Raw genomic sequence first — 12,679 nt, forward strand, 5'->3', positions numbered from 1 at the left:
CACTGTTATGTAAAACATTTACGTAATGAAAATTGTATGTCTGAGCACAGAATTCAAGGTTACATAATAAAAAAAGTTTTTATATCAAATGGGACCATGATTAATCCTAGGAGAGGTTTAATCACTCTGTTAATAATATAAAACTACCTTAATATTTCTGGTCTTGACCACCACAGGGACGCCCAAATCAGCTGGCCAGCGGTGAGATGGGGGTGGAGCGACATCGCAGTGCCATATCACAATCATCTTAAACAGATATCACACAGTTATAATGGATATCACAATGCTATCTTAATCAATATCACAGTGTCATACTATGAAACCAAAATAATCTCAACTTAAAAACAGTGTCACAATGGATATATCACAATGCTAATCTTAATTCAATATCACAGTGTCATGATATATCATCATATTAATCTGAACAAGAGATGTTAGTGAAACATTTATGCCCCCTTGGGAGCCAAATTGTTAGTAGGATTTGGACACTTAAATAAAATATGGACAATCAGAAAACCTTTTTTCAGCTTACAGTCACACTGACCTTGACCTTTGACCCACTGACCTCAAAATCAATAGGGTTCATCTGCTGGTCATGACCAATACACCTACCAAGTATGAGGTTCCTGGGTCAAAGCGTTCTCAAGTTATTGATCGGAAACCGTTTTTCATGTAAAGGTCACACTGACCTTGACCTTTGACCCACTGACCTCAAAATCAATAGGGTTCATCTGCTGGTGATGACCAATACACATACCAAGTATGAGGTCCCTCGGTCAAAGCGTTCTCAAGTTATTGATCGGAAACCATTTGGTATTCCGACCGACCGACAGACAGACAGACCGACCGACCGACCGACATGTGCAAAACAATATACCCCACTTTTTTCAAAAGGGGGCATAAATATATACCACAATGTCATATCGCAATATCCTGAAACAGATATAAGGATACTCGTTTATTGTTACCAAAGTGTCATATCACAAAACTCTCTCATTTATATCACAGTGTCATATCACAAAACTCTCTCATTTATATCACAGTGTCATAACACAAAACTCTCTCATTTATATCTCAGTGTCATATCACAAAACTCTCTCATTTATATCACAGTGTCATATAACAATACTCTGAAATTGATATCACAGTGTGATTTCACAATACCCTGCAAGTAATATCAGAGTGTGATTTCACAATACCCTGCAAGTAATATCAGAGTATGATTTCACAATACCCTGCAAGTAATATCAGAGTGTGATTTCACAATACCCTGCAAGTAATATCAGAGTGTGATTTCACAATACCCTGCAAGTAATATCACAGTGTGATTTCACAATACCCTGCAAGTAATATCAGAGTGTGATTTCACAATACCCTGCAAGTAATATCAGAGTGTGATTTCACAATACCCTGCAAGTAATATCAGAGTATGATTTCACAATACCCTGCAAGTAATATCACAGTGATATATCACAATAATAAACAAGCACAGCCATCTAAAATTATTGAATGTTTGTACATAAAAAATAATTATGTAAAAAAAGTTACAAAAAAATGTTACAAACAAAATATCTGTGAATAGGTTCCTTTTAGAGCCGAATATTCAAGAAACAGCCATGAATTTCGCGCAGAGTAGGCTATTTTGTCTGAGAAAATATAGCTAAAGCCTTTGTGATCATTAATCTAATTTCTGGGATCAGTGTTCAGGACAATACTGTCATTTTCAATCAGACCTAAGCCTGGCTGATAATGAAACCGTCATCTTGTAATGGAATGTCCAACATCGTGCAGTAATGAAATATCCGACACATACACCATTTCTGGTCAAATGTCTTACGGTCTGTGTCATTCGAAGGGAGAATTTAAGTGGCTTTTCATGCTGCTTTAGTGACCGCACAAATGGTCATTTCTTGGAAGCTGTCACGCTTGTGCATTATGTCAGCACAGAAAGTGAATTTAGAGCTGTGAAAGAGACCGCACATGGGTATTTCCGGACTGTGTTTAGATCTTTCTTAAGATATATACAAAAAAATACTTTTCTGACTGTTCAAATGGACACACAAATGACCAATTTCCTGGAAACTGTTTAGTTTCAATTTGATATAACAAAATGCTTTGGCCTCACCGAGGCCTGTTTTATTAACAATAAACATCGTAATGTGTAAAAATCTACGTGTCATATTTTTTGCCATATATCTGTAAGAACTCAGAACTAAAGCTAACAATTTCAAGTCGAAAACAAACTTAACAAAACAAACAAAATAAAATTGTTGCCATCTGCTATGTTCCTTCAATTTAACATTCATGAAGTTAAAACTGGAATCCTTCAATGGATAGGCCACCGAATTTCATCAACCATTTACAACACAAGGCAGAGGGTTAGATTTTATGAGTTTTTATTTTAACTCTTTTTTGTACAATGAAGCAGACAGGATTCTTAGAAATGAAATCGTTGAGTTAAGCCCTTAATTCGGTTCAATTATTGAATCAGGCCCACCAGAAAATCTTTTTCCCATGATAGAATGTAAATGACCTATTAAGACATGCATGTCTTTAAATAGAAACGCAGCGGGATTTTTCCTGGGTATATTTTCTGATTATATGCCACCTGGACAATGATTACTTTAATACTAAACTTAAATTAAAGCAATGTTCCAATAAAAAACATATTATCTGTGCCATTTGTGTAAAGTGCACCTGCTCAGATTGATGACATCATGCATAACCCTATTGTATACTTTGGGTTAAACACCACCTACATAATTATGTTCTTATACAATAATGCTATTGTGGAAATAAAAATGTCCATAAAAAATAAAAATAATATTGATAATGCTATAATGGATACGGATCGTATATTACTTTTTTTGGTCAGTCACAGACTTTCAACTCTGCTTTAACTGTCTTAAGGTGATGGGTATTTGTGATAAGCATTATCATTATTTGATATGTATGACTTAGTATAAACATGACAGGTCATTGAATTTAGCAGATTTTAAGCAGTTTTTATTAAGCATGCAGGGTTCCCAAAAAGACAAGCGCTCGGTGTGCCTTATAACAGATGCTCGGTGCATCTTATAGGACATTTACGGTATGTCTGTCTTCTCGGCAAAGAAAAACGACTTTAAATTAATCATTCCTGTAAGACAAACAAACCATTCTGGTATTGTCATTCAATTTACTGTTTCTATCTTTCATTTTCTGCTTGAACAACACATTTCTCAGGAAAAATACACAGACGAAAATAATCTGCATATATAAGGCAACAATAAAGAAATAGTTTTATTGGCTTTATCAACATTTTGACAGGTGGGTACGGTAATATTTTCTTATTTTTTTAACCATCTCACTCCTTTTTTCCTTAAAGGAAAAACTATGACAACCAGAGAGGCTAAATTACTTTCAGGTCGCAGGCATTTTGGCACATCTGTCAGGTAGAGACTGCCAAATAAACAATTCATTAAATTGTGGCCTAAAGTCTTACAATAGAACAAATCATTTTTTAACTTATGCAGATCTTTAGATCTTTATTCTATTAATATCCAATATATAACATTAAATATTTATCTTACTTTGTCCCAAAAATGATTTTTTCATTTTGGATTGCTTAATGTATGGACCATTTTTTTTTTTTTTTTTCAATATCCTGCATTGCACATTTGTCATAGCGTACTTTGGTTAAACATTTGTCATTGCCTACTTGGGAGTTCAAAATTACTCATAAAGGAAAACCCTTCAATAAAACTTAAAACTAAATTCAAATGAGTCTGTATATTTCCATAACCTCGAATTTATCCAGGATAAACTATTGTGAAACTTTTATTATAATTTCTTCTAAATTTGAAATGCTGACATATTTATCTGCCAGTCAATAGCTATTCCTAGCTACTGCAAGGAGTGTTCCGGGCCAGGCATTCTCTATTTTGCATTCCAACAAAATGGCAATTTTTTTATGAGACCAAGAACACAAATATAGAAGGCTAACCAGTGTATATACACATAAATTTTACTGCTTAAGTTTGTTTTATTTTACTGAATGTTGACTACCAGCATGAAGAATTAGACTTTTGGATGTACAAGCCTGAATCCATATACAAGTGCTTGCCGTCAACAAACCCAGCTATATAAAATTGCGAATTTCGAGCAAGCCCGGAAAGCCGTTTACCAGTACATGCAGCACTTACGGGCTCGTGCTAATTACGACCATTGCATGTATGACATATTGACGTTTTCCCCCGCAACACAAGACTGTATAAATTTTAAAAATGCCACAGGTTCCCCCGGACAAAATTCTGATAATTCCATACAATTGTAAAAATAAATTTTGAACCTTGTTTTCATCATATATGATTTGAAAAGCAGTACATCACAATGCCAATAACATACACCAATACCTTCCTCCAAAGAAGGAAACAACCAGTTCAAATAACAACCTGCAACTTCCCGGGTGTAATGCCCGCAAATTGATGGAAAGCCAAGCAATTACCAAAGTGCCTCAAACTATCCTTTAAAAAAAAAAGAAAGAAATTCCAGGTATTTTTTGCAAGTTTGTCATTCAAATAAAAACACACACAGGAAATTTTCTGCCTTGGCTCAATCCTAGAAAAAAGGAAATGAAATTTCTTGATCGCTTTCACATAAAACATGAAACTTTGTGTGGATAATAGAATTTGAAAATCTGCACTCTGCATTCTATTAAGTTGATATTTTGTGTGAATCAAATCAAAACTGACGAGAAACAAATAAACAAAAGACAGGCTTCTCTTTTTTACTCAGTTTCTGAGAATTTCTGCATATAACAACAAATTCCGCCATAATTGCATGATTCAAAAACAGATGTATGGCAATAACATTGTTTAAGATTAATTACAAAACCAATGTTTAAAACATGCAAGCGATTTTCCATGCAAAAGGTAAGCAATTACTCGAAAAGCAAATATAAAGAAGTATTTTTTAGCCACATGATAAATTACTACTTTATGCTGCAAAGGCCCGAATTTAAATCTTATGCAACTAACTACTAAGTGTATGCTCAATCATGAAAATGTCATTTCAGGCCAGGAATAAACATCAAAATTTTGAAGCAATAAATCATAGATTTAAGTGGCTTTTGTCATGCAAGTAATAACACATAGTGTTGTAAGATGATAAAGAAGCGACAAGATTTATATGTAACATCTGACAGACTGCAAAGAAAACGTATGTAAGCATATTAGCAGTAGAAAGAGCACTCTGAACATATACATCTTAAATGACACAGAGACATTTTTGCTTGTTTAAGAATCGACATTGGGGTCTTATATTTTGATAATTTATCAATAAATTATTCTGTGATAGAAATCTTCTGAATAATCATCAGTTTTGTTATGATAAATAATGATATCAAATAATGCAACCCAATATAAGTGTGCTTTTTCATGTAAATAAATTGTTATAGTAACAAGATCACAAGTTCTTGTTTTAAGAACAAGAGTACCTCATCAGGACCCCAATGCTCATCTTTTTCCTCAGTTTAAGAAGGGACATAAGTCAGCCAGGAATTTAGCCAGAGCTTTCGGAATTCCTACAAACATGACTATTGTCATAATAAACATGTGTTCAAAGTTTCATGATAATATCTTGAATAATTTGACGTTATGTTATCTTATGGCCTATATGAAGGTTTTGTTTGGTGACAAAGTTGCTGACACCGCCAACATCACCAAGCTTTCCAGCCTTATGAATGATTCTCAACTCTTTGAAACACAGACAAGATGAAAGCAGTACGTTTCTCTTAAAAAGCATGAAATTTACTATCTGTTGCTGTTTGATGCCTTTCCATAATATTATAATACTTTCTTGTTTGTCCAGCTACCTACCTTGTGAATATAGGCTGACTTGGCGATGGTTCGTATCAGCCTGAACAGTGGAGAAGACGAGAGGGTAACGGGCGTGGTCGCGTAAATGACAGCTGTAAATTTCTCGCCAACCTCGCGACCAAGTTGGTTATAGAAGAAAGGGAATGCGGCGAGATTGTCGGAGAATTCACGCAGAAGCCAGGGGCTACCAGGCAACGTGTTCCACATGACTTGGTCTCGCGACAAATGCTGTAACACTCGATCCTTGATAATCTGTAATACACAATATAATTCAATACATTATTATGTTGTGTTAAAATTCAATAATATAATTATCTAAAATTATGTAGTCTTTACCTGTATATTATAAAAGGAAGACACTGGACAAGAGTGCTGCAAATCTAACAACAACGTAAGTCTGTCTTCAGTTGAACAAGAAGGGTACAATTAAAAATTATTACAGCCAGAGTTAATGACCTTGCTGAATATGTGTGTGTGTTTTCTCTGGCAACATGTGTACCAAGTTCAATTTTAATATATTGTAACATTGTTTTTTTTCATTTAAGGCCAAGTTCAAAAGCCAATGGTAACGACACCAAGGCTATTTTATGATAAATTCTATACTAACAATACTCAATATTTCCTTCCTAAAACAGACAACTAACAAAATGCAACCATGCTTTATACAGAAAATGAATTTTAAAAATTATGAGAATAGCACCACAAGTGAGTGTCAATGTTTGTCTGTCATTCTGAGTTGACCAAGGGTTACAACTCAAGAAGACTTCTAACCAGAGTGGCGGAACCTTTCATATGTCAATTTTCATATTAACATCTTGAACAGTTCTTGAGACTATTTGAATTAAAAGATTTTGAACAAATCTACCATGAGGCCGATGAAAAATAGGCTATTGACTGTAACATCAATTTTTTTTTCTTCAAAATTGAGCAATGGATGAGATTTTGCATATTTTCCATCAAGGATGTCTCATCGTTATCTTCATTCACTGTACATAGCTGGTACACACATCACAGCTTAGCTCTGAACCAATTGCCCACGACAATTCAATAACCTCCATAACATTTCTCTTTATGATGTCTCGTTATATTTCATAATCAAGTTATTATGTGTTTTAGTTCAACCAAATAGGGGAATAACACAATTGCGTCACCATTTGGTATTATTTAATGTGCCCAGGGAGAGCAATTCAAGGATTCGTCATAAGACTGATCTTACTCATTCTATTTTATAACAGCCCCACCATAAAATTGTCCAGATTACTTTTTGTTACAAGATAGGAGATTAAAAGTAATTAAATACTGGCAAAATGCACTTTTTCGGGCTAAAAAAATTGTGAAAATTGTCTTTGAAGAGTACATCCCCCCCACCCCCCACCCCCACATCAACACTTTAAAAAATTGCTTCTTAGGGAGGAGCCCAAGTCAAAAGCATACACCACTATAAGATACGCCTTTCTAACAGCAAATCCTGGATACGCCCCTTGCGATGAAGCCTTGTTGATATTACAAGAGTTACAAACGGAAAGGTTGTATCTGGTTTTTTATTTTAATCCACTTTGAACCTTTTTGTTTTCAGCCATAAAATGACTCGAAATATCGCTGACATGGCATTTAAGAAAAATATACTTACTTCTAGCGTGGATGAGACTATTTTATCCACGGACGAGAAGTATGTATCCCATAAAAACTGGGTCTGTTGTCGCAAGGCCAGTAACTCCGAATGGGCGACAGATCTCACAATTGAAGGCACCTGAAAGTATAAATTTATACTGACATAAAAATATAGTTCCACACTTAATGAAGCTTTGTAAAAGTAAAACAAAAAGGATATGACATATGAGGCAAGACATCTGCATATATACACACAGTCTGTCAATGTGAAATATATTTGCCTATATACACAGTCAATGTGAAATACATTTGCCTATATACACAGTCAATGTGAAATATATTTGCCTATATACACAGTCAATGTGAAATATATTTGCCTATTTACGCTGTCAACATGATACATTTTTGCCTAAGTGTATATTCAAACAGGCTCCTCAGAGAAAGTGTAAGTTTGTGCCCATTAATTTCCATTGACTACTTGAAGAAAAGTTTTTTGTTAATGTTGTTTTTTTTGTTGTTGTTTTTTCGGGGGGGGGGGGGACAGCGGAAAGGCAAAATGTACAATGAAACACACTTAAAAATATGGGGTAAAAAAAGGGACTACTCGTATGTTAGGATATTGTCCTGACTCCTAAGACTTGTAAGCAATGTTTTTACCCAATTACTAGCATAACATTTAGCTGAACAACCCAATAGTCTAGCTGCTGCAATAATGGAGTTGACAGAAGTGCCGAGATTTTCTGGTCTTGTCAGAACTGAACGATTGTGACTAATGCTAAGACATCCATTATTCCTTTCCCTGAATCATTGACAAATGTGCTGTAAGCACAAATAAGTTATAGTGCAGATGAGTTATCCAGAAATTCAGGAAGGTTTCAATAAAGACTGCTGGAATCAATTATTTTTCTTATTATTCGCGCATGATGCAAATATTTACTGGCAAATTCAGCAATAAAATGTGTGCACTCATCAAAATATAACGACGTCTAGCAATGAGTGAGCCATCAACGAGGAGACATAACAACGTCTACATAGTGCACATTAACATGTTTTGCAGAGCTTAAGATCTTCAAAACCGACCCTTGAGTTCATAAAAGTTTGCGAGTTGGCTTCGCAATTAATTTTTGTTGACAAAAACCTACAAGAGTACAACACTCTTTAACCCAAAATTATTAGGTTAGTTTTAGATTGGAATTCCGGAATGCAAAAAACAAATTATTTCTTGCAACCAAATCATGCTCATCAAGTAAAGTCATATTCCTTGCGGTGGGAGATTCCTGCGAAGATCTGGAAGAGACAGTTGTTAATTGTTAATGTGTCGGCAATCCGTGGCTCATTAAAACTTATTTTCAACTGGGAACATGCCTATACCATTAGATTTGCCAGAACTTTCTTTAATTATCTGAAGAGTTGCAGAGGATATACCAGGGGTCTAAAAGTTCAGAATATTTCCGAAATTATTTCCATAATTAGTTATAAGACTCATAAAACTGTTTATTTGTTATTTGATTTTTCCAAAAAAAACTGCCATGCATCAGATAATAAACCTTTTCATCCCAGCCATTGTAGTTCTTAAAAGGAAGACTGTATAAGATAAAAGAAGACTTATCGCCATAGCCCTGCAGTCACAGCGCAGTGCAACATACATCTTCGTAGGCAGTACCTAACTTAAATGCTACTTAGCTAACATTACCTAAACATTTACATATAATTATTAATACAAGTGATATCACAATGGCTGGAAAATTTCAGAAATTACGCCCTTTGAAAGATAACACTAATTTTCATAGACATATAACAGACTGTAGCATATATTTTTTTATGTGAAAACACACAGATATGTGTGACGTTTGATGGCCCAGTTTTCTGGTAGTTGATTGACATCATCTGTAGCAGACATTAAATGTGAAAGAAAGTACCTCATAAAAATATTACAACACTACTCCATTCTAAGCATGTTGGGAATTTTTACTATATTACTTGTACCATATTGTAGTGATTTTTCTTCTTTCCCGTCTTTACATTAGCTCCAATATCTGAACTGTGGCAAGTAGGGGGAGCTTGACCATGCAAATAAGTAGCATGCTAGTTATTGACCGTTGTCCTTGACAACATAGTACAAAACAGTTACTTCAACAGTACCGCAAAGCGCTGATGTACAATTTCAATTCGGGTCATCGGTTCCTACACCTCAGCACTAAAATACAAAAGATATTGTATTCCTACACCTCAGCACTAAAGTACAAAAGATATTGTATTCCTACACCTCAGCACTAAAATACAAAAGATATTGTATTCCTACACCTCAGCACTAAAATACAGAATATATTGTATTCCTACACCTCAGCACTAAAATACAGAAGATATTGTATTCCTACACCTCAGCACTAAAGTACAAAAGATATTGTATTCCTACACCTCAGCACTAAAATACAAAATATATTGTATTCCTACACCTCAGCACTAAAATACAAAATATATTGTATTCCTACACCTCAGCACTAAAATATAAAAGATATTGTATTCCTACACCTCAGCACTAAAATACAAAATATATTGTATTCCTACACCTCAGCACTAAAATACAAGATATTGTATTCCTACACCTCAGCACTAAAATACAAAATATATTGTATTCCTACACCTCAGCACTAAAGTACAAAAGATATTGTATTCCTACACCTCAGCACTAAAGTACAAAAGATATTGTATTCCTACACCTCAGCACTAAAATATAAAAGATATTGTATTCCTACACCTCAGCACTAAAATACAAGATATTGTATTCCTACACCTCAGCACTAAAGTACAAAAGATATTGTATTCCTACACCTCAGCACTAAAGTACAAAAGATATTGTATTCCTACACCTCAGCACTAAAATATAAAAGATATTGTATTCCTACACTTCAGAACTAAAATACAAAAGATATTGTATTCCTACACCTCAGCACTAAAGTACAAAAGATATTGTATTCCTACAACTCAGCACTAAAATACAAAAGATATTGTATTCCTACACCTCAGCACTAAAATACAAGATATTGTATTCCTACACCTCAGCACTAAAACACAAGATATTGTATTCCTACACCTCAGCACTAAAATACAAGATATTGTATTCCTACACCTCAGCACTAAAATACAAGATATTGTATTCCTACACCTCAGAACTAAAATACAAAAGATATTGTATTCCTACACCTCAGCACTAAAATACAAAATATATTGTATTCCTACACCTCAGCACTAAAATACAAAAGATACTAAAATACAAAAGATATTGTATTCCTATGCCTCAGCACTAAAATACAAAATATATTGTATTCCTACACCTCAGCACTAAAATGTAAAAGATATTGTATTCCTACACCTAAGCACTAAAATACAAAATATATTGTATTCCTACACCTCAGCACTAAAATACAGAAGATATTGTATTCCTACACCTCAGCACTAAAGTACAAAAGATATTGTATTTCTACACCTCAGCACTAAAATACAAAATATATTGTATTCCTACGCCTCAGCACTAAAATACACAAGATACTAAAATACAAAAGATATTGTATTCCTATGCCTCAGCACTAAAATACAAGATATTGTATTCCTACGCATCAGCACTAAAATACAAGATATTGTATTCCTACGCCTCAGCACTAAAATACAAAATATATTGTATTCCTACACCTCAGCACTAAAATACAAGATATTGTATTCCTACACCTCAGCACTAAAATACAAAAGATATTGTAGTCCTACGCCTCAGCACTAAAATACAAAATATATTGTATTCCTACACCTCAGCACTAAAATACAAAATATATTGTATTCCTACACCTCAGCACTAAAATACAAGATATTGTAGTCCTACGCCTCAGCACTAAAATACAAAAGATATTGTAGTCCTACGCCTCAGCACTAAAATACAAAAGATATTGCAGTCCTACGCCTCAGCACTAAAATACAAAAGATATTGTATTCCTCCGCCTCAGCACTAAAATACAAGATATTGTATTCCTACGCCTCAGCACTAAAATACAAAAGATATTGTATACCTACGCCTCAGCACTAGAATAAAAAAAGATATTGTAATCCTCCGCCTTAGCACTAAAATACAAGATATTGCATTCCTACGCCTCAGCACTAGCATTAAAAAAATTGTCTTGAAAAAGGGTAGCTCTATCAGGGGAACATTCTTTCTGTGCACTGATGCCCTATGACCTTACATGCAGGACTTATTCTCTCACTGGGTTGACGCCCATGGTTAGACCAGTGGTGTTGAAAATATGCCTTCAACACCCCCTTGGCCCTCCAGCACCCCCTCCCACCCCCTTTGTGTTACACATGTGAGTATTATCATTGCAGCCATTAATTTGTGCTTTTTTTAATTGAAACACATTGAACAAGTTTTTGAGCTATTTATTGTCAAAAAAAGGTTCAATTACTTGCAGGCTGCCAACAATTTTGCACAGAACAACTGCCCACTCTCTCGTATTATCATCATCAGTCATCAATACCAAAAAAAAAGATCTTTAAGTACAGTGAAGCTCAAAACAACATTACATATTAATTAACTTATTAGAAAAAAATTGGGACAAATATTTCTTACATTTCTGACCTATTTTTTTCAGGATTCTGTACAGAAATTCAAAACAGGTTTTGAGACAGTATGCATGTAGTACAAGTTTATCCATCCTAACTTGATTAACGGCAGTTTATATCCTAATTTTCATGAATGAGTTTTTAACCAGTCCTATCTGATGTTCGCTCATTTGGTCAATTTCAGTCTCTTGTGCATCATTTCACTTACTTTGGGGTAATTAAAACATACTTTTGGGTAATAAACTTGCTTTGTGTTTCTTTAATTCAATTATGGTGTTTTGTAAGAAAAGATGCTATCATTTAATTCAGTTAATGGCTTTTAAAATTCAGTATTGGTGGGAAAATAAAACAAAAATGCTTAATGTAACTATTGAGAAAGCAATTTTGATCTAGTCAGTGAATAGTTGAATCCTAGCTTTTTGAATCTGTGAAATAACCGGATATTTCCTGTTATAAATTGTAGCACACATCAGTAAATATTTGAGAAACAAGACATGAGTTGTATCATATCATAACATATTATAGACATAACAAAAAGTTAGAAGAATGTTCATGACAACAATAATCTAATGTGTTTCTGGGCTTGAAAAACAATATAGCACATC

General features: G+C 34.3%; 1 protein-coding gene across 1 annotated transcript in view; it reads right to left on the reverse strand.

The window, feature by feature from the left end:
* The window catches only part of LOC128205603 (exostosin-1b-like), a 66,274-nt gene that overhangs the window by 12,795 nt on the left and 40,800 nt on the right, over window positions 1–12,679 (reverse strand). The window contains exons 4-6 of the mRNA XM_052907343.1: window positions 7,489–7,608; window positions 5,859–6,110; window positions 148–246 (exon numbers count right to left, since the gene is read on the reverse strand). Of these exons, the coding sequence (XP_052763303.1) occupies window positions 148–246; window positions 5,859–6,110; window positions 7,489–7,608 (471 nt within the window). The remainder of the gene's footprint in view (window positions 1–147; window positions 247–5,858; window positions 6,111–7,488; window positions 7,609–12,679) is intronic.

Source organism: Mya arenaria, chromosome 10 (genome assembly GCF_026914265.1).
Source record: "Mya arenaria isolate MELC-2E11 chromosome 10, ASM2691426v1".
NCBI lineage: Eukaryota > Metazoa > Mollusca > Bivalvia > Myida > Myidae > Mya > Mya arenaria.